The 22,517-nt window shown below is 50.1% G+C and overlaps 2 protein-coding genes across 2 annotated transcripts in view; both read left to right on the plus strand.

Moving 5' to 3' along the window:
- DDB1 (damage specific DNA binding protein 1) overlaps positions 1-13,398 on the plus strand; it is a 35,687-nt gene extending 22,289 nt beyond the window's left edge. Inside the window, exons 18-28 of the mRNA XM_025355680.1 lie at positions 838-933; positions 1,027-1,138; positions 2,787-2,910; positions 3,250-3,414; positions 4,134-4,228; positions 9,131-9,301; positions 9,685-9,794; positions 10,088-10,257; positions 10,480-10,582; positions 11,901-12,024; positions 12,614-13,398. Of these exons, the coding sequence (XP_025211465.1) occupies positions 838-933; positions 1,027-1,138; positions 2,787-2,910; positions 3,250-3,414; positions 4,134-4,228; positions 9,131-9,301; positions 9,685-9,794; positions 10,088-10,257; positions 10,480-10,582; positions 11,901-12,024; positions 12,614-12,697 (1,354 nt within the window). The 3' untranslated portion in view covers positions 12,698-13,398. The remainder of the gene's footprint in view (positions 1-837; positions 934-1,026; positions 1,139-2,786; positions 2,911-3,249; positions 3,415-4,133; positions 4,229-9,130; positions 9,302-9,684; positions 9,795-10,087; positions 10,258-10,479; positions 10,583-11,900; positions 12,025-12,613) is intronic.
- Positions 13,399-17,147: 3,749 nt separating this feature from the next.
- Positions 17,148-22,517, plus strand: part of VWCE (von Willebrand factor C and EGF domains) — a 38,563-nt gene continuing 33,193 nt past the window's right edge. Inside the window, exons 1-4 of the mRNA XM_025357063.1 lie at positions 17,148-17,638; positions 20,815-20,909; positions 21,038-21,127; positions 21,464-21,592. Of these exons, the coding sequence (XP_025212848.1) occupies positions 17,529-17,638; positions 20,815-20,909; positions 21,038-21,127; positions 21,464-21,592 (424 nt within the window). The 5' untranslated portion in view covers positions 17,148-17,528. The remainder of the gene's footprint in view (positions 17,639-20,814; positions 20,910-21,037; positions 21,128-21,463; positions 21,593-22,517) is intronic.

The raw sequence follows: 22,517 nt of genomic DNA on the forward strand, positions 1-22,517 counted from the left end.
AAAAAAAAAAAAAAAAAAAAAAAAAAAAGGGAGGTGGAGGTTGCAGTGAGCTTACTTAGATTGCACCGCTACACTCCAGCCTAGATAATAGAGCTGAGACTCTCTCTCAAAAAAGAAAGAAAGAAAAGAAAGAAATGCAGATGCTTAGGCCCCATCCTGACTCACAGAATCAGAAACTGGAAGGGGACCCAGCAGACTGTTTTGACAAGCCCTCCAGCTGACTCTGACACAGGCAGTAGTTTGAAAGTCACTTTCCTGGAGCGGTGATTTTTTTAACTGGCTGCACATTATCATTAAATGGAAAGCTGTTGAAAATCTCAGCCTAGGCTCACCCAGACCAATGAAATAAGAGTATCTTGTGGATGGGACCAGGAATCAGAATTGTCTGTCTCTCCAGGTGATGTTTAGTGTGGAGTCAAAGCTGGTGTAATCCTGCCTTGTTTTTTTTTTTTTTTTTTTTTTTGAGACGGAGTCTCGCTGTGTCGCCCAGGCTGGAGTGCAGTGGCGTGATCTCCACTCACTGCAAGCTCCGCCTCCCAGGTTCACGCCATTCTCCTGCCTTAGCCTCCCGGGTAGCTGGGACTACACGCGCCCGCCACCGCGCCCGGCTAATTTTTGTATTTTTTTAGTAGAAACGGGGTTTCACCGTGTTAGCCAGGATGATCTCGATCTCCTGACCTCGTGATCCGCCCGTCTTGGCCTCCCAAAGTGCTGGGATTATAGGCGTGAACCACCGCGTCTGGCCCCTGTCTTGTTTTTCTTCCTCTGTGGAGTTGCCTCATAGAATCTTTGCCTTCCTTGAGTCTCCTCAGTCTAAACCCAGACCCTTCTTTCCAGCCTGGCACTGGCCAACAATAGCACCCTCACCATTGGCACCATCGATGAGATCCAGAAGCTGCACATTCGCACAGTTCCCCTCTATGAGTCTCCAAGGTGAGGCCTGGGGTGGGAGAGTGGGATGTGGGAGTTGGTGTAGGGCGCTTCTGACTTTGTAAGTGACACTGTTGTTCCATACTTGTTCTGCAGGAAGATCTGCTACCAGGAAGTGTCCCAGTGTTTCGGGGTCCTCTCCAGCCGCATTGAAGTCCAAGACACGAGTGGGGGCACAACAGCCTTGAGGCCCAGCGCTAGCACCCAGGTAAGGGCAATGGACAAAGAAAGATGACATTAGAGCAGGGGCCAGCAAGCTTTCTGTAAAGGCCAGGTAGTAAAGGCTTTCAGCTTTGCAGGCAATGTGGTCTCAGTTACCACTAACTGTTCAACTTTGCCATCGTAGCCTGAAAGCAGCCGTAGGCAACAGGTAAGCATAGCTGACTTCTATAAAAGTGTATTTATAAAAAACAGTTCCTACTTGGTGGCCTTGCAGCATGAATAATTCCTTTTCTGTCACCATCATTTTGGGTCCTTTGTAGAGCAGAGTAGTAGAATAGGGGAGGAGCATGGGGTTTGGAGTCCGACAGAACGGACTTCCAGGTTTTTTTTTTTCTTTTCTTTTCTTTTTTTTTTTTTTTTTTTTGAGACGGAGTCTGGCTCTGTTGCCCAGGCTGGAGTGCAGTGGCCGGATCTCAGCTCACTGCAAGCCCCGCCTCCCGGGTTCACGCCATTCTCCTGCCTCAGCCTCCCGAGTAGCTGGGACTACAGGCGCCCGCCACCTCGCCCGGCTAATTTTTTTTTTGTATTTTAGTAGAGACGGGGTTTCACCGTGTTAGCCAGGATGGTCTCGATCTCCTGAACTCGTGATCCGCCCGTCTCGGCCTCCCCAAGTGCTGGGATTACAGGCTTGAGCCACCGCGCCCGGCCTTTTTTTTCTTTTTTAAAGATAGAAACCAGCTTTTCAAAAGTGCCTACTGGGTTTATTTTATTTTATTTTATTTTTAAAATTTTGTTTATTTTATTTTATTTTTTTATTTTATTTATTTTATTTTATTTTATTTTATTTTTTATTTTATTTTATTTATTTTTTTGAGACGGAGTCTCACTCTGTTGCCCAGGCTGGAGTGCAGTGGCGCAATCTTGGCTCCCAGGTTCAAGTGATTCTCCTGCCCCAGCCTCCCGAGTAGCCGGGATTACAGGCCGTGCCACCATGCCCAGCTAATTTTTGTGTTTTTAGTAGAGATGGGGTTTCACTGTGTTGGCCAGCTTGGTCTCGAACTTTTGACCTTTTGATCCACCTACCTCGGCCTCCCAAAGTGCTGGAATTACAAGCGTGAGCCACTGTGTGTGGCCTGGCTTCCAGGTTTATTGCTAGCTGTGTGACCTTGGGAAAGCCTAAACTTCAGTTTTCTTACCTGCAGAATGAGGCAGATAACAGGACAGTCTGGAGCTACACATACTAGGCTCAGTGGAGATACCAGCTGGTCATTTTCTTCCATGTATTCTCTGCCTTTCTTGTTTCCATATATCTGCGATAGGACCTCCCTCTGTAGTCCAGAGTTGAAGTCTTCATGGCTTCTGTTTTTATTTGAAGTGCCCCGCTCCTCTTCCCATTGAGGGCAGTGGAGTCTGTCCCTTTATTAGGTCACTTGAGTTCCTTTTTAACTGTATTTGATTGACTTGCAGCATCACTGTTTTGTCTTTAATGACCCTTAGAATTTTACTGTGTTTTGGATTGATGTTTCAACTGTATGTTTCCTCTGAAACATTCTCCTCAGACTCCTTGAGCTGCCAGCCATCAGAGTTCTTGGCTAGCTGCAGCCTCTGTCCCAATCTGACGGGTCCCCTCACAATGATGTCTCAGCGCCTCTTCTGCGTTTGAGAAGGATGATGTGCATTCTCTCTGTTTGCAGGCTCTTTCCAGCAGTGTCAGCTCCAGCAAGCTGTTCTCCAGCAGCACTGCTCCTCATGAGACCTCCTTTGGAGAAGAGGTGGAGGTGCACAACCTACTTATCATTGACCAACACACCTTTGAAGGTGCACATGAGCTCTTTCGATAATTTTTATCTATGCCCTCCCTAATCCAGCTGTTCTGGGCTCTGTTACCTACAAAGCCTGACAGATGTGGCAGATTATCCCAGGAGGAACAGAAAGGAGGGGTGGGACCTCTTTGAGATGGCAGTGAGTTTGGAGGGCTGGTCATCCTCTCCTTAGCTTAGGCTGGTGGGGGACGGATAATCTGATGAGACAGGGACAGCAGGTGGCACACGCTTTGTCACTGCCTAAGCTGCAGGCCTCACAGAAATACATGGTTACTTGTGCATGCAGATATGAGTAACCTATCGTCACATAGTCATCTCTGTACTCTCTGTTTAGTGCTTCATGCTCACCAGTTTCTGCAGAATGAATATGCCCTCAGCCTGGTCTCCTGCAAGCTGGGCAAAGACCCCAACACTTACTTCATTGTGGGCACAGCAATGGTGTATCCTGAAGAGGCAGAGCCCAAGCAGGGTCGCATTGTGGTCTTTCAGTATTCGGATGGTAAGGGGGCGCACTCTCCAGTTTCTGAGGGATGTGAAATGCTGAGAAAGTCAGCAGGCCATTGTGAGGTTTCAGAGAGCCTCAGTTAAGCAGTAGAAGAAGTTGGGTTCATTGCTGTAAAGAGCGGTTCTCTTCTTTATTTGATTGAATTTTGGAGCATGTGAACAGTACACAGTAAAATTTAGCTTACATTTCTTTCTTTGCTAGTCTTTGAAAGGCCAAAAGAACAAAAGGAGGGGTGGGAGAAGTGAATGATGGGTAAGGGAATCTAGTGACGACAGGTGTAAAAATTAAGAATCCTAGAATTGTTTTCCACTTGGTTGCTCAGGCATTTAGGTGCTCTTTCCAGCTTCAGCACTGTGTTTATCTTTTAATATCTTTTCTCATTACTCCCACCCAAGAGGGCTCTAAAGACTATCAGCCCGGAAATCTCAGATCAGATAGGTGAAATCGGATTTGGTTTCCATCTTGAGAGAGAGATCTAGAGTTTCAGGGTGGGGGGCAGATCCTAGACACCAAGTGTATTTCTCTGCACTTTATCTTGGGGCTCATACTTCAGGTGGTGGTTAACTCCAGTAGATACTGAGTCTGTGTTGTTTTTTTAGATGAGTGGCTTTGCGGGGGCAAGAATTAGTACCAGAGGGGCAACCAGAGGATTCTTTTGACAAGGTAAAGTATGGGCTCATAGAGAGACTCAAACGTATTTTTTCCACCCCCAGGAAAACTACAGACTGTGGCTGAAAAGGAAGTGAAAGGGGCCGTGTACTCTATGGTGGAATTTAACGGGAAGCTGTTAGCCAGCATCAATAGCACGGTGAGGCCTGGACCACTTGGTACTTACTTTAGGCTGCCCATCATTGTCTGAAGAATGTGTCTCTCTTAGGTTGTCCGGTGCCGCGTGTGTGTCAGATTTGAAGGAGAACAAAGTAGTGGGTGTGGAGGATAGATCTCTGAGTTGAGAATCTGGGAAACTGAGGTTGAACCAGGCATTGAACTAAGTTACATGAACCCCCATGTGTTTCAGATCCTGAGTGCTGTGGGACTTGAGAAACGAGTGAGACCTATGGTCCCTGCATGTAGGGTGTTCCATGCCAAAAGAAAATGAGCCAAATCAGAATATCCTGAGTGCATCCCTGAAAGCTAGTCCTTTGAAATATTCCACTGCTTCTGCCATGACCCTACCTCCCTTGCTAAAAAGTTTTTTTCCATCTTTATTGAGGTATAATTGACAAAAATTTTGTATATCGAAAATGGACAACTTGATGTGTTGGAGTAGGGAGATAGCAGCAAACAAAATGGACAGTGAGCTGCCCTTTTGGAGTTTTTGAGCAAATAAAGTACATAGTACATGAAATGGTGAGAAATAAAAGGGGCACAGGACTGGAGGAATGCCGGGATGAACATGGGAAGTGGGGTTTGCTGTTTCATATCACATGGTCGGGAGGGTCTCGTGGATACACAGTGGCATTTGAGCAGATTCCAAAATGAAGGGAGGTAAGAACCCTACCTGTGCTTGGGGAAGGCAAGGAAGCAAGGGGTGGTAGGTCACAGGCTAGAGTGGGCGGGCCTGGTGTCTGCGGGGACTGAGCTGATGGTCTGGTGAGAGATGAGTCCAGTGGACAGCCAGGGACCAGAGAGTGAAGAGCCTGGTAGGCTTGTCAGTGTTTTATTCAGAGCGTGATGGCAACCTCTGGAGGGTTTGGGCAAGGGTTTGAACATGATTGAACTTGTGTTTTAAAAGATAATGTTGCTTCTCTGGAAAGGCTATAGGGGAGCAGTGGTAGAAGCAGTGGTAGAATAGGTCAGTTAGGGGAGGCTCTTCTAGTAATCCAGATGTGGTTGGTGGTTGCTGGGACCAGGCGATGATGGAGGAGATGAAGAAGAGTAGTCACATTCTGCTTATATTATGAGGGCAGGATTGAAGGACTTCGATAGATTGAAGATGAGATATGAGAGGCAGAGGAATAAAGTGTCAGGGGTTTTGGCTTTGCCATTTACTGATGGAAAGATAGTGCAGCAGGTTTGGAGTGGAAACCAGAGGTTCTGGATATACTCAGTTTCAGTGGTTATCTAAGTGGAGATGTTCACTAGGTAACAATGAGAGAGGTATGGAATCCAGGGAAGAGGTACACTGGAGATACTAGCATGGCAGTTAAAGCTAAAAGTCTGGTTGACATCGCCAGACCATCTGCTGAGAGCCCGTAGAGACAGGATCTGAAGATAGCCCTGGAGCTGTCCAGTATTTCAAAGACAGGGTGAAGATCCAGCCAAACGAAGGGTGACTTGTGAAGTAGGAGAACCAAGAGAATAGTGTTTTGGAAGCCATGGAGAAAAAGTATTTGAAGCAGGAGGGAATTGGTAAACTGCAAGTGTTGCTGGCAGGTCAGGTAACATAAAGATTAGTAACATGGAAGTCAGTGGTAAACTTGATCAGAACTCTTGGTTGAGTGGTGGGGCTAGAAACCTAATTGCAGTCGGCTCAACGGAGAGTAGGAGGAAAGGAGGCTGGTACAGAAAACCCCTCAAGGAGTTTTGCAGTAAAGGAGAGAGTGATGTGGACAGGGAAATTTCAGGATAATAATTTTCTGTTTTTAAGTTTTCAAGCTGGGAAACACTGCCGCATGTTTTCTATGCTGATGGGACTGATGTTAGAAAGAGAGCCATTGTTCTTGGCCAGGCAAAAGGAGGTGGGATCTCAAACCCAGTGGTAGAGAAGGGAACAGACATGGAAGTTCATGAAAATGCCCTTTTGGCTGTGTCTCTGTTCTCTGTAAAATTGCTGAGAGAGAAGATGGGAAGGAAGTATTGGCAATTTGAGTAGAGTGGAAAAAGGATGAATTCATTGTTTTAGGACCAGAAGAGTGAATGGAGTAGGAAAATGCATGATTCCTGAGAGGTTTAGGAACCCCCTTTCAGTTATTAGTCTTGAATTTAAAAGAACAGTCATCCTGTTGGTTTTTCTTACCTGTGGTGGAAGATGAAAATTTTATCCAAGTAGAGTTTTGTTGGGTGAGCATGAGAAAGGGGAGGGGGTCAGGGCATTGGAATCTGCAAGACAGTTACTATGTGATTATGGTGGTGGACTATGGGCATCTGAGAAGAGGCAGAGTAGAGGACACAAGATTCAGGAAGAGTGCAGTTACTTGTAATGCCAGGCTTTAAGAGGTGGTCATAAGAGTGGACTAAGTGGGAAAGGAGGGGTCAGAAAAGCTAAGATGTGAGGGTATTAGAAGGACCTTCTCTGTGAATATTATAGTCATCAACACTTATAGGAGGTTGTGTGGGAGAGAGTGATGGGTGGGGTGGGAATTCAGGTGACTGCTTTAGTGGGTGATGGTGGTTGTGTGGTCTGGTGGTATGAGCCTCAAAACTGGTGTTTCAAGGGAGGGAGTGACAAGTCTGAAAGAGCAGACGAGGAGCATGGGAGACTGTGCTACCTCCTGTTCCAGTGTTACGAGGGACAGTGGAAGAGAAAACAGACAAGAGTGCCACAAGGCCCTTAGGAAAGAGCCATGGATATCGGTTAGAATGAGAAGGTGAAGGGTTTGCCCAGAGAAGAGGCTGTCCTTGATTAATGACTGTTCCAGAGGGTGCAGTGAGTGGGCACAGGGATTAGGAGGGTGGAGGGTGGCATTGAGGTCAGGTGAGGACATATCTATTCTGTGGTTGGCCAATAGAAATACTATATGAGTAATGTATGTCATTCTAAATTTTCTAGTAGCCACATTAACAAATGCACAAAGAATCAGGTGAAATGAATAAGGTATTTTATTTAACCCAGTATCTAAAATATTAGCATTTCCACATATAATCCGTATAAAAACACTTAAGATATTTTACAGTTTTTCATACTAATAATTCAAAAATCTGGTAGGTATTTTACAGTCAGAACACATCTCAGGATGGACTAGGCACATTTCAAGTGTTTCATAGCCATGTGTGGCTAGTGACTACCATGTTGAACAGTGGAAATCTACAACCTTTTGGGAAGAGAATGGGAGTCTTGGGCTTCTGGCGGTGTCTGGTCTTGGTCTTGACTCTCTCCAAGGCGATGGGGAGGTTGAGAGTGTGGAGAGAGAGTGGTGGCAGGTGTTTGCAGGAACATGTGGAACTCTGAGGCCCCCCACCTTCACTCTCCCTGTTGGAGGTGTGTAGGCCCAGCAGGGTGGGCTTACCTGAAGAGGGGGCACTCTGGAGGTACCTTGTACCCTGTGATAGAGGTGTGGTAACCATAGTATGTATGTATGTATATATGTATGTATGTATGTATTTATGAGATGGAGTCTTGCTCTGTTGCCAGGCTGGAGTGCAGTGGTGTAATCTTGGCTCACTGCAACCTCCACCTCCCTAGTTCAAGCAATTCTCCTGCCTCAGCCTCCCGAGTAGCTGGGATTACAGGCATGCATCACAATGCCTAGCTAATTTTTGTATTTTTAGTAGAGATGGGGTTTCACCATGTTGGCGAGGATGGTCTCGACCTCCTGACCTCATGATCAGCCTGCCTCGGCCTCCCAAAGTGCTGGGATTACAGGTGTGAGCCACCGTGCCTGTCCAACCATTGTAATTATTACAAATGACTCTTGGAATATATTCCTGTGTTGCTAGGGTTCTTTGGACAAATCTTGAGAAATTGTGGTTTAATTAATATGTTCTACTCAGGAGTTTCTAGATGTGCAGAGGCCATGGGGATTATCTGGATCCTGAAGGATGTGCCGGGGAAGGCTTGTCAGTTCAGATGGGTTGAGTCTGTCTTCTTCAGCACTGGGCCATGCCAAGTATCTCTCCATTTGTCTACTGATGATAAAGCATCTTCATTCTTTTGGAGATGTGGTTGTAATTGAAGAAGCACTACGGTGGAGACAGAAAAAAGCATGTTTTTTTTTTTTTCGAGACGGAGTCTCACTCTGTCCCTTAGGCTGGAGTGCAGTGGTGCGATCTTGGCTCACTGCAAGCTCCGCCTCCCAGGTTCACGCCATTCTCCTGCCTCAGCCTCCCGAGTAGCTGGGACTACAGGCGCCCGCCACCATGCCCGGCTAATTTTTTTTTTTTGTATTTTTAGTAGAGACGGTGTTTCACTACGTTAGCCAGGATGGTCTCCATCTCCTGACCGTGTGATCTGCCCATCTCGGCCTCCCAAAGTGCTGGGATTACAGGCGTGAGCCACCATGTCCGGCCGCACAGTTTCTTTTTCCCTCTTGTGGGATGGTAGAGGGTGGCCATAGAATCAAGTTCTTTGGGTTCCTTTAGTTATTTGACAATGTTTTCTGTTGGACTTTTCTTTCTTTCTTTCTTTCTGTTTTTTTGAGACAGAGTCTCGCTGTGTCACCTAGGTTTGGATGCAGTGGCATGATCTCAGTTCACTGCATCCTGGGTTCATGCAATTCTTATGTCTCAGCCTCCTGAGTTGCTGGGATTACAGGTGTACGCAACCAAGCCCGGCTACCCACATTACTGTTTACATGGACTTACTGTTTTGTGTAAAGGAAAACTTGGAAAGTCTTGTATTCCTAGTTTGGTGTGTTCATCATGTTTTCATATTTCATAAATGTACAGTAGCGAAATAATAAATGTTTACCCCAGTGCCTCATAAAACTGGTTCCCGTCCCGCATTGCACTTTGAGAAGTGGTGCTGTAGATTGAGGGTCGAGGAGTCGGAGGGCAGTCGTTCTGAGAGTGCTTTGGCCCCTTTGACTGAGAGAGACAATGCCCTTCCCAGGTGCGGCTCTATGAGTGGACAACAGAGAAGGAGCTGCGCACTGAGTGCAACCACTACAACAACATCATGGCCCTCTACCTGAAGACCAAGGGCGACTTCATCCTGGTGGGCGACCTTATGCGCTCAGTGCTGCTGCTCGCCTACAAGCCCATGGAAGGAAACTTTGAAGAGGTGATGCTGGTGGGGGGATGGGAGCAGACTTCTTTCCTGAGCCATGGCCCCTGCAAGTGTCTCTGGTGGGGAAGGATAATCCAGCCGAGTATTAGGGGCAGAAATGTTTTCCGTGGAGCAGACATTCTACCTTAATTAAGTATTTTTAGAGACTCCCAACTCGAACTCTGAGTAGGCTCCATCTCTGGGCAGTTGGCAATCAAATGGGCTGCGTTGGCAGAGAGGTCGGGAGAGAATCCCTCTAGGGCGACACTTGTTGAACACTGGGCTACATCTTCTGCAGGGTGGGGCCTTGCTCCTGAATAAAGGAAACACAAGTCCCAGAACTGGATTCCATGCAAACTTCTGATTGTGTTTTCTTGTTTCACCTTGTCTGTTTTAAGATTGCTCGAGACTTTAATCCCAACTGGATGAGTGCTGTGGAAATCTTGGATGATGACAATTTTCTGGGGGCCGAAAATGCCTTTAACTTGTTTGTGTGTCAAAAGGACAGGTGAGTAGTGGCCAGCTCTGGGAGTGGTGGGGAGGTTGGGAGCTCCCGGGTCTCTGGTGGATACAAGCATTGGGTTCTGTGTCAGGTTCAGGTGCTCCTCTTTACAGAGATAGAACTTTCCTCGTGAGAGAGTAAAAGGTGACAGAAATCCACCTCTTTAGACTGGCTCCCCTACTGTGGAGTATGTCAGCTTCCCAGGGAAGTTCAGCACCGTGACCACTGCACGTGGTCCTGTCTCAGGGCCTGTGGTGGAAACAGGGGGTTCAGAAACTTACTTTCTCACCACCTTTCAGCGCTGCCACCACTGACGAGGAGCGGCAGCACCTCCAGGAGGTTGGTCTTTTCCACCTGGGCGAGTTTGTCAATGTCTTTTGCCACGGCTCTCTGGTAATGCAAAATCTGGGTGAGACTTCCACCCCCACACAAGGCTCGGTGCTCTTTGGCACGGTCAACGGCATGATAGGTAAGGTTACCCCCGTGGGGCACACCCCCACACAGGCCTCCTTCCTGATACCACCATTCTGAGGGACTGGGGGGAGCAACTGGATAAGACCTAGGTGTTTACTAGAGGAGGCTGCAGCACATTAGCCCTCCCCGAGCTGCTCGCCTGGGCTGCCCTTTACGTAGAGGATGCGTGCTGTGAGGTTGACCTCTCTGCAGCTCACTGCCTCCTTCACTTCTTCAGGGCTGGTGACCTCACTGTCAGAGAGCTGGTACAACCTCCTGCTGGACATGCAGAATCGTCTCAATAAAGTCATCAAAAGTGTGGGGAAGATCGAGCACTCCTTATATCCTTCCCAGAGCCATCCCCTTGCTGGGAAGCATGTCCCGGCATATGTGGCACATGGAGTCACATTACCCGGAAGCTGCTACATGTCTTGATTAGGTTCCTATACAGAACAGGTTTTTTGTTTTGTTTTGTTTTTGACTTTTTCATGTGGAAAATTTCAAACATACACAATAGAACAGTATATTGACTCCCAAAGCACTTATCACTCAGCTTCCGCTGGTCCATCGTGGAAATGCACATTTATATTCCTGAAATGTGTCCGCCTCTGGCCCTCGGTGTAGCAGGTGAAATGTAAGTTTAGATCACAACACAGGAGCACATCCTTTCAGGGATTTGGTTGAGGGCAACAGTGTCTGAGACTAGAGAGACTACCAGAAGAAAGGGAAAGGTGAAGAAGCGGAAAACGCTGAAGCGCAAGAATTTACCACCCTGGGACCCCCAGAATCCAAGTGCTAGTGGAAGTTGGTTTAGTACAGGAGATATAAAGGGCCCTCCCTGCCCCCGCTGGAGGTGGGAGGAGCTCCTGCCTGTGACTCTGGCCCGGCTCTAGTTAAGGAGGGCTGATGGGCTGATTTATTGTTTTTTGCTAACTATCAAGACTTTTGGCAGCCCTGTCTCACTGAATCTCAGTTTATTCATCAAGGGAGCTGTTGCTTTTCTTTTTTTTTTTTTGAGATGGGTTCTTGCTCTGTTGCCCAGGCTGGAGTGCTGTGACACGATCATGGCTCACTGCAACCTTGACACCCTGGGCTCATGTGATTCTCCCACCTCAGCCTCCCGAATAGCTGGGACTATAAGCACATGCCTCACCTGGCTAATTTTAAAAAATTTTTGTTTTTTGTGGAGACAGGAGTTCATGGTGTTGCCCAGGTTTGGTCTTGAACTTTTGGACTCAAACGATCCTCCTGCCTCAACCTCCCAAAATGTTGGGTTCACAGGCGTGAGCTGCCACTACACTGACCCCTCTATGAAGCTCTGAGGCTAGACTTATACAAGTGGTTTTTGTGCATCAGCTTTGCCTAGAGCACGTTTAAAGAACTTGCATACACGTATGGTCTTCACATTAATAGACTCTGATCTGTACTTTTTTTAAAAACTATTTTGAAGATCACCCCAATTGAGAACCAATTAGGTTAGGTCATATTTTTACATTTTTTTCAATTCCAAAAATGTCCAAAAAAAACCAAGGGGAAAGGAAAGTGTCATTTCCTTTTGAATCCTGATGATTGCTTTTAGATTGTGGTCTTATTCAAAGGTGGGGATGACTGAGGAAGGTGTTTCTTGATAAGCACATGTTCCTTAACTCACCCGTCCACCTGGAGATCCTTTCACACCGAGCGGAAGACAGAACCAGCCACAGGTTTCATCGATGGTGACTTGATTGAGAGTTTCCTGGATATCAGCCGCCCCAAGATGCAGGAGGTGGTGGCAAACCTACAGGTGAGCTGTGTGTTGTTTAGCCCTGGGCCGGACAAGTCCGGTGCAGGTTGGGGCATGCCAGGAGACTGTCTCTGGGCATCTCTCCCCCTCAATTCCAAGGTGCAAGGGGCCCTCTGTGTAATCCTTACCAGATAGAAGGTGGAGTCTGAGGGAAAAGAGATGTTTGTGGTTGTGGCTTGTGGGTATCTACTAGGTACCAGATGCTGTGCTAGTAACTCTACCCATGTTAACCCCATCCTTGAGCAATGAAGACACATCTGGGATCTCTGGCAAGACCCAAAGGTAGGAGGCAGGGTCAGGATCCTGTAGGGAGGAGAAATGGCCACTATTCTGGAGTTCAGGATATTGCTCACTGGAGATGGTGTCTCGGGGACAGCAGAAGAGGGAGAATCTCGAAGAGGGAGAAATAGACCAGGTGGTGTCCTTGCTGACCTGTACCACTCAGGGGGAGGTGTGGGTTTCTGGTGAGTCCTTTCTCTGCCATGACGATGGTGGAGTCTTGTGCCTCCTTCACTGGGGGCATTCCCTTCCCCAGCTGTGGGTGAGCGCCCTCTTGGTCCTCACAGCCCCGCCCGTCTTCTCATTGCAGTATGACGATGGCAGCGGTATGAAGCGAGAGGCCACTGCAGACGACCTCATCAAGGTTGTGGAGGAGCTAACTCGGATCCATTAGCCAAGGGCAGGGGGCCCCCTTTCTGACCCTCCCCAAAGGCTTTGCCCTGCTGCCCTCCCCCTCCTCTCCACTATTGTCTTCTTGGCCATGGGAGGCCTTTCCCTAAGCCAGCTGCCCCCAGAGCCGTAGTTCCCCTACGTGGAAGTGGGGCGGGCTTCATAGAGACCTGGGAATGAGCTGAAGGTGAAACATTTTCTCCCTGGATTTTTACCAGTCTCACACGATTCCAGCCATCACCTTGGACCACCAAGCCTTGATTGGTGTTGCCAGTTGTCCTCCTTCCAGGGAGGGATTTTGCAGTTCTTTGGCTGAAAGGAAGCTCTGTGTGTGTGTGTGTGTGTGTGTGTGTGTGTGTGTGTATGTGTGTGTGTGTATATCTCACACCCATGCATTGTCCTCTTTTTATTTAGATTGGCAGTGTAGGGAGTTGTGGGTAGTGGGGAAGAGGGTTGGGAGGGTTTCATTGTCTGTGAAGTGAGACCTTCCTTTTACTTTTCTTCTATTGCCTCTGAGAGCATCAGGCCTAGAGGCCTGCCAGGCCATGGGCAGCCTGTGTGTAAAACCTGGAGACGGTGGATGATCCCCACACCACAGCCCTTTTGTCTCTGCAAACTGCCTTCTTCGGAAAGAAGGAGGTGGGAGGATGTGAATTGTTAGTTTCTGAGTTTTACCAAATAAAGTAGAATCTAAGAAGAAAGGTACGTTTGTTTTTGCTTTTATTCACCCTGCCCAGCTATCCAGGACCTCAGGTATACTATTCCTAATTTACTGCGAACGTAGGCAGTATCCTACTCTTTATGGCAGCTGTTGCATTCACTTGCCCTTGCTGTTAGAACAACTCTTTTCAGGTAGTGAAAGTGAAGACATGTATACCTCTTCTTGATCACGTGATTGTTTGATGGGATCCCAAGGATGATGGGTTTAGAAATTCACTGGTCTTTTTGGTTGTCCTTGACACCATTTGATTCTTACTTGCCTCTGCCAGTAACCTGCTGGGCCTGGGCTGCCTTTCCTGGTTTTACAGCCAGCTGTGTGTGCAGTGTCTAGTCATCTAGCTCCCAGGCCACCTAGTAGCTTCTCATGTGCCTTCCAGCTGCTTGTTGCCACATGCCCTTTGAACCCTCATTTTGTTTCCTCTGATCTAATCAAGTGACCATTTGGTGCTTTCGGTTTGAGAATACAGCAGAAGTAGGGCATATATGGGGTTCACTCTTCTGTCTGGCAAACAAAGCCTGTCTTCTTTTCAGCTCGGTGGGCCAGTGTCTGGGCCCACATTTCTCCCAGTGATCCAGTGGGAAGAAAGGCTGCTCTGTCCCCACAGTGGAGTAGGGTTGATCCTAGGCATATTGGTGGCTCCTTTAAGACCAGCCTTTGATACAGTGTCAGGAAAATTGTGGTTACAAGTTCAAATTGTGGTTTTGAGAGATTCTAGCTTAAAAGGAAAAGAGCAAAGAAGCATCCCTGGTTTGAGGGTCTTCTGGAGGAAGTTTCCTTCCCTGAAGGAATTCCTTGTGTTTTACTACCCTTTTTTCCCCTTACTCTTCTGAGAGTTCTGGGGGTGGGGGATAAGGTCTTAACAAAAAATAATCAGCATCTCAAAAACCACAGTTTGAACTGGAAACCTAACATTGTGATTTGAATTCTAAAAGTCATGGTTTGAATTTGAAAGGGCCTCCCGGCCCCAGAGGCCAGCTTTAATGAGGCAGGCAAGCAACAGTGTCCACATTGTAAAAATTTAATCCTAGGTGGGAGCGCTGACTATAAGGTGTCATGATCAGAAAGACGGAATGTGTTGGGATGATCATTCTGGGGCACTTTCGTGGTCTGACCTGCAGCTGCTGAGACCTGCTATTGAAGAAGGTTGTCAATGACTTGTCTTGAATTTGGAGGCTTGTGGAGTCCTTGCTATGTTTTGCTGTTTTTTTGTTTCATACACTCTTGGGTATATTCACTCGGGATTGAATTCCAACTTCGGAAACTGATGTTCTGCTGCCATACTCCCACATCCCCTCTTAAAAACCATTAATCACCTCTCTAGGGTGAAAGGTTGTCTTTGGAGCATGGCTCTAGCCAGCTGGAACAGCTCCATTCCATGTAGGCGCTGATGAGCTAGCATCACTCCAGGCCTCTGCACGAAGGGACCTTTGGGAGAATAATAGAAACACTGACTCATCACATGACCATTTGGAGGGATCACAAGCCAGAGGCCGTCATTCTGCAGCCAACAACAACTTGGATCCTCCACCCTCGGTGGAGGGTCCCTTTTGTTACCGAGAAACCACAAGCCACAGAAGTGGGGAAGGAACACAGGAACTGCAATCAAGGGATATGCCTGAACTAGTCTTGAACAATAGTAAGAGACTCTGTGTCCAAACTGAGAAACCTCAGGGTCAAACAAAAAGACAAGAAAAACAAAAACCAAACTAAAGGGGCAAATGTTGATAGGAGCAAGGTGAATGCCATAAGGTCACCACAACTTTATGGGGAAATGAAAGAAATGCCAAGGGCAGTTTGGATGTTATTTGGAGATTCACTAACAGGAATTTACTATGTATTAAGTATCCTGAATTCCTTAGGGTAGATGTAGGTTTTCTTCAAGCGCAAAGTTGCATCTCAGCTATTGCAGCTGCTCTTTGGCCAATATGGAGCAAACTGCCAGAGAGTGAGTTTTACAGGGTGAGGTGGAGTGGGTGGGGCTCCATAATGTAGCTAAGAACAGAGGTAGCTGAGGTGTGCTGGAGTGTGAGAAAGAAGATGGCATGAAATATGGCAGTCATGTGGACACTTGTTCTGTGTATGCCTGTTGAAAATTTGGGTAGCTCCCCTAGGGCCAGGAAGAAAGAGCACCTATTTGACATTGGTGGTTTAGGGGCAGTGGAGGGGGAAAGTGCAACCTTCAGATGTTTGGGGAAAGAGAGAAAGATGCCTTAGGATTCTGAGAGTCCTTGGAACTCAGAAGGGATATGATGGAAGTGGCATTCATCTTATATTACAGAATATTTTGGCTCCTACTTGTTGAGAATATGTTGACTAGATTAGAAAATGGGCCAAAACAAACAAGGTGAGATAAAGCCTCAAGGTGAATGTCGGCAAAAATGTAGCCACACAGGTTCAGGTAGGAAGACCACTTGGCAGCTTGTGTTTAAATAACGTAAAAGCACAACAAAAAATGCCTGCGTTTTTTTTTTTTTGTTTTTGTGTTTTTTTTGAGACAGTCTTGCTCTGTCACCCAGGCTAGAGTGCAATGGTACCATCTTGGCTCACTGCAACCTCTGCCTCCCGGGTTCAAGCGATTCTCCTGCCTCAACCTCCTGAGTAGCTGGGATTACAGGCACCTGCCACCGCGCCCAGCTAATTTCTGTATTTTTAGTAGAGATGGGCTGTCACCATATGGCTAGGCTGGTCTGGAACTCCTGACCTCAGGTAATACACCCGCCTTGGCCTCCCAAAGTGCTGGGATTATAGGTGTGAGCCATCACACCGGGCCACCTGCGGTTTTTCTTTACTGCAAACTCAGTGTGTCATAATTAACATCATGGGGTTGCCAAAAGTAATATTAGGGTGCATTAGTAAATATGTTGTCTGCAGGAAGGAGGCATGAGTCCAGGCCACCGCTGGTATGCCATGTCCATTTGTGGCCACCAATGTTAAGCACCTCAGTAAAGGCAGAGGTAGCAGGAAGGCTAAAGGACCTGGGATTGTTCAGCTGGGAAGTGAAGACACTTTAAAACACATGTGGTTCAAAACTGGATGGGCTGCTTCTTAACAGGTAGTGAGTTTCTTACCCCTGGAAGTATTTAAGCAAAATCTTGACTAATTGTGAGTGGCTAAGGGAAAGATTACTGCATGGAGCAGAAGGTAAAATCAGTTATCCTTTCAGCTTTCTCCCAGCGGGATGGTTTTTATTTCCACGCACCCATTTCCGCACCCCTTCCTTACCTAAATCCCTACGCGGACCCCCAGTCTCTGACCACAGCCTGGGGCAGCTGCAGAAGGGGCAAAGAGGAGCGTTCCAGATCTGCTTCTGCCTCTCCATTGCCAACGGCGCCAGCTGCTTCATCGCCTTGCCACCAGCAGTCGGGAGGCCAGCCATCTGCCCCCTGGGTGCCCAGAGGAGGCCGGGGCTTCAAGAGTGGCTAGGGCCCCCGGCCAGGGAGCGGTTGGACCTACAGATCAGCGCACGTCGGCCAGGGGGCGGTTGGACCTACAGATCTACGCACTCCGGTGTTAGGGTGCAGACCTGCTGGCAGGCTGGGGGCAGGCCTAGAACTGCCCAGCGGCGCAGCGACCTGGCGTCCTGGGTTCGAATTTCCACGGTTCCCACCTCATGAAAACAAGGCGTCTCAGGTCCCACCGACAGGGGCCATGCCCGGGGCGCGCAGCCTCGGGCGCTAGCCTTATTCCTGAAGTCTGTTTCCTCCTGGGGCCTCGGTCTGACGCCCTCAGTCAGCGCTTCGCAGGAAGCCGACTCCCAAACCCGGGCAGGGGGTGTGGGCCAAGGGCGAAACCCCGCCCCCAGGGGTCCCTGATCTTTGCCCTGGCCCCGGGCTCGGCGCCTCTCGGAGAGGCATCAGCAGGCGGACGGCGTTGCCTTTGTGTGTTTCGCTTCGAGGTGCCGAAGACCCTCCCCAAAGCCGTCCGCCGCGTCCCATCGCGGCCCTCGGCCCCTCCTCTCGGCGTCCCCAGCCCCCCTGCTCAGCTCCGCTTGCCAGTTCGGGAATTGCTGGTTCGCTCCCCGCGGCGCCAGGAGGAGGGGCGAGAGCCGGCAGCCCCCTCCCCCGCGCGCGGCGCAGGAGCTGAGCCCAGCCCGGGGGACCCGCCGCCGCCGGTCATGTGGGCCGGACTGCTTCTTCGGGCCGCCTGTGTCGCGCTTCTGCTGCCGGGGGCTCCAGCCCGAGGCTACACCGGGAGGAAGCCGCCCGGGCACTTCGCGGCCGAGAGGTAAGCGCCCCGAGCTCCTCCCCGCCCCCTCGCCCGGGAGAGCGCTACCCGCGTGCAGCTGAGAGGCGCGGAGGGGCGCCTAGCAGCCGCAGGCAGCCACGGGTCGGGGCTTCCTCTGGGGTGCTATCAGCGCGGGCATAGCTCGGGGACGGGACAAAGAGACAGCAACTTGTGCCTCTAGGCGGGTGCTCCTCGTGCGCCCCTGGCTGGGGCTGTCCTGACTGGGACCAAGGGGGACGGAGGTCCAGGCGCTGGGTGACTCCTAATGTGCCCTGGAGCGCGGACCTCCGGAGAGGGGAGCCCAGGACGTGCCATCTGGTATCCGGACTGTCTGGCTCACCCCGCAGCGTGCCCATGGCTCTGCCTGGGCAGCGCCTGGCCTCCCCCACTGCGCGGGGCTTTCCCTAGGTCTTGGCCCTAAGAACGTCGTGGACCTTGGAACCGCCGGGGTCTCTGGGTCACCTTTCGTTTTCTGTCTGTGCGTGCGCGCGCGGCGGGGTGGGGGGTGGGGGTGCATGCCCCTCCGCCGTCTTTCGCGAGGAATGCCGCCCTCCGCGCGTGCTTTCCCCCGGACTGCGGCGGCGGGGCGGTGAGCGTGTGTGCGTGATGCTCGGAGCTAGGGAACACAGTGTCAGCGGGCGGCCTGGCCCGTGGCCACGTCCTCCGGGGGGCGCGCAGCGGGGGCAGCCCGGCCAAGCTTGCAACTCGCACGTGTGTTCCACAGCCATCGCCAGTTCCTGCTCAGATCCGGCCCCGGCGCCGCAGCGTTCCACAGACTCCCACCACCTGTCCCTCTGTCACCAGCCCTAGGAGGCTCCTTGGGGCGCTCTGGCGGGTGCTCGGTCCCGGCTCACCTGAGAGTTCGACTCCATCAGCCTCCCTGGGCACCCTTTTATCTGCCGCCTTGGTGGCACTGCCTGTCAGTTTCTGAGAGTCCCAAGGCTCCGCTCATTCTCGTGGTCCCCTCCTTGTCAGACTGCTGCCATAATCACTCCAGCAAGGGGGTGGGTGAGGCTTCACTGCCAGCTCCCGCCAGCAGGAGGGCCCCCCTTTCTTCTGTGATGACCTCAGAGAGGGAAAAAGGCCCCAGGGACAGCTTTCCTCAGACTTTTCTGTGCTGCCATGGCGCCCTGAGCTTCCTTTTCCGGAATACTTGTCACATTTTGGCACAGATTCTTCTCCCCAAGAACGCGATAAGTTTGCCTTGTCCCATGTCCCCAGTGCCTAGTGCGGTGCGCAGCGCAGAGTGGGTGCTTTACAAAGTGCCTGCCTCACAGCATCATCTTCCCTCAGCTCTCAACACTGGTGGAACACCGTTGGGAAGGGGTTTCTTGTCCCTTTTCTGTTGCGGTGGGGTTGGAAGCTCAAACCAGGCTGGATTTCATCACCCTCTGTCCAGTCCATGACTGCAGCTGGTTGCAGTTGTCCTCTCTGTCCCCCTCGAGGCCCTGCAGTTGTGCTGTTTCTCCTGCTGGAACACCCTCTCCCTTCCTCTTCTTTTGCTGGCTGCCCCACGTGTCTTTTTTGAAACAGAATCTTACTCTGTCACCCAGGCTGGCGTGTAATGGCTTGATCTCGGCTCACCGCAAGCTCCGCCTCCTGGGTTCAAGCGTTCTCCTGCCTCAGCCTCCCAAGTAGCTGGGATTACAGGCATGTGCCACCATGCCCGGCTAATTTTGTATTTTTAGTAGAGATGAGGTTTCCCCATGTTGGTCAGGCTGGTCTCGAACTCCTGTCCTCAGGTGATCCGTCCGCCTCAGCCTCCCAAAGTGCTGGGATTACAAGCGTGAGCCACCGTGCCCGGCCTGTATTTTTTTTTTTTTTTTTTTAGTGGAGACAGGGTTTTGCTGGGTTGACCAGGCTGCTCTCAAACTTCTGACCTCAAGTTATCCACCTGCCTTGGCCTCCCAAAGTTTTCTCTCTGACCTCAGCCTAGATGCTGCCCTTCCAGGAAACCCCCCGACCCTCCTCAGAGCTCCACAGCCCATTCCATTATGGCATTTGTCACTCTTGCTGTTATCATCTGGCTCCTGGTTTGCCCTACGTTCCTTGAAGGCGGGGGCAGTAGCTTGTTTATGGCTGTATGGTCACGCCTCACTCAGCACCCAGCACCAGTTGGATGCATCTGGCTTCCCACCCTTTCTGGACCTCATTCCTGGTTGAACAGACCCCCACTGCCTCCAGTTTTGGGCGGCTCACTGATGACCCCACACCCACCCCAGAGATGTCACCTATGCCATTGCCCTTCTCAACCTTTCCCTCAACAGCCATTTATTGAACACTCACTATATGCCAGGCACTGCTCTGGGTGCTGGGGTAAATAGATAAGAAACCCTTGTCATCAGGGAGTTGTAGGGGAGACAATGAATTCATAAATTAAAAACTAATCTATTGTCCCAGGAAGTAAATGTTGTGGAGAATAAAGCAAAGTAAGGGTCGACAAGGAAGGCCTCTCTGAGAAGGTGCCTTGGGCAGAGATCTGGGTGAAGGGAGAGAGGGAGCCCAGTGTGTGTCTGAGGAAGAATCTTTCTTTCTTTCTTTCTTTTTTGAGATGGTCTGGCTCTGTCACCTAGGCTGGAGGGCAGTGGCACCAACTTGGCTTGCTGCAACCTCTGCCTCACAGGCTCAAGCCATTCTTCCACCTCAGTCTCCCAAGTAGCTGACCCTACAGGTGTGCGTCACCATGCCCAGCTAGTTTTTGTGGAGACGAGGTTTCGCCATGTTGCCCAGACTGGTCTCAAACTCCTGGGCTCAAAATGGTCATCCTGCTTCGGCTTCCCAAAGTGCTGGGATTACGGGCATGAGCCACTGCACCCGGCCGTAAGAACCTTTCTTAGAGCAGGAACTGTAAGTGCAAAGGTCCTGAGGCAGCCACCCCGGGGCTCCTCATCCATTGCACAGCCTTTCTTCAGCTCTGAGGCCCCTCTCCTGGCCACTCTGCTGTGTGTTCATGTGGCAGATGTCTGTAGGAGGCCAGTATCTATTGTCTCACACTTGTCTGTCTTGCCTCCCGGAGAGACTGTCTGGGTCATTTTTCTTTGGCACTTCCCATTGCCCCTCCAGACAGTTCTTGAGAACTGTTCGTTGATTGACTTACAGACTGGCTGGGAGACTTTCCTGTTGACCAATGTCTCCTTTAGTATAGAATGAGGAAAGTGCTTTCTCTTCTCTTGCAGACGCATGCTGGGCCCCCACGTCTGCCTCTCTGGGTTCGGGAGTGGTTGCTGCCCTGGCTGGGCGCCCTCTATGGGTGGTGGACACTGCACCCTGCGTAAGTGCTTGTCCCTGTGCCCCAAGCCTTCTCCTCCAGCAGTGTGTGTTGCCAGCCCTCAGTCCCTTGTCCGAGGGGCAGACGGGGGTCCCCAGTCCCTTGTCTCTCACCTGCACTTCTCCTCTCAGCCCTCTGCTCCTTCGGCTGTGGGAGCGGCATCTGCATCGCTCCCAACGTCTGCTCCTGCCAGGATGGAGAGCAAGGGGCCACCTGCCCAGGTAACTGGGGATGGGCAGTGGCTGATGGGAACAGATGAATGAGCACTGAGGTTATGTGCTGGGCAGTGAGCACTTGAGATGGGTCCTGGCATCTCAGCTTCAGACAACTCTATTAGGTAGACATTTTGTGCCCATTTTATAGATGAAGAAACTGAGACACAGAAGTTATTGTCTTGCCCCGGGTCACACAGCTGGTAAATGGCAGATCTGGATTTAAACCCAGGCCTGTTTGCCTTCAGAGCTACCCTCCCAACAGAATTCAGGAGGATCCTGGTGAGGTGGGGGTGGCTGGGACTGCCACAGGGTGCATGCTTACCCATGCGATGCCTGCTCTAGAAACCCACGGACCATGTGGGGAGTACGGCTGTGACCTTACCTGCAACCATGGCGGCTGTCAGGAGGTGGCCCGAGTGTGCCCCGTGGGCTTCTCGATGACGGAGACAGCTGTTGGCATCAGGTGTACAGGTGAGACCTCTGGGAGTGGTGGGGGAGGGGGACTGTGGGAATTATATCTCCTTCCCATCCTGCCAGGATGGTCTCCAGTGTATTGCAAGAGCCAGGCTGAGCCAAGATAGGCTCTGATGTATCAGAGTGGGCAAAGAGACACAAAAACAAGAGAAATGTGTCACTTCTGTTATTTTACAAATATATATATATCTTAGGGGCAGGAACTGAGCTAGGGACTGCGGTTATGGGAGCCACAGTCAGTCCCTGTTAGGGAGGTTTTTTTTTGTTTTTTTTTTTTGAGACGGAGTTTCGGTCTTTTGCCCAGGCTGGAGTGAAGTAGCATGGTCTCAGCTCACTGCAGCTTCCACCTCCTGGGTTCAAACGATTCTCCTGCCTCAACCTCCCGAGTAGCTGGGATTACAGGCGAGTGCAACCATACCCAGCTAATTTTTGTGTTTTTAGTAGAGATGGGGTTTTGCCATATTGGCCAGGGTGGTCTCGAACTCCTGACCTTGTTATCTGCCCACCTCGGCCTCCCAAAGTGCTGGGATTACAGGCGTGAGCCACCGCACCCGGCCCCTGTTAGGGAGTTTCTGAATATGAGGAAGGAAGACAAGTAACAGCACAAGAACAGCCCAGTTGTCGTGGGGACCTTAACTGGGAAGGGCAAGGTGCCAGGGTCCACAGAGGGGCATGGAACCCAGAGTCGGTCGGGTTGGCCAGGGGAGGCTTCTTGGGAAAATAACATTTGAAAGATGAGGGAAGCTAAACTCAATAATTATTTTGTGAATGTATTATTTGTTTATGATTTTTAAAACGTTTCTACGGACAAAATCTGTTACCTTCCCCAGAAACAGCCACTGTGACCAGTTTCTTGCCAATCTTTCCAGAGCGACAAAAGCCTTTTTGGAGTTTTAACTTGGTAAAAATAATGTTTCTCCCC

Source organism: Theropithecus gelada, chromosome 14, assembly GCF_003255815.1.
Source record: "Theropithecus gelada isolate Dixy chromosome 14, Tgel_1.0, whole genome shotgun sequence".
Classification (NCBI taxonomy): Eukaryota; Metazoa; Chordata; class Mammalia; order Primates; family Cercopithecidae; genus Theropithecus; species Theropithecus gelada.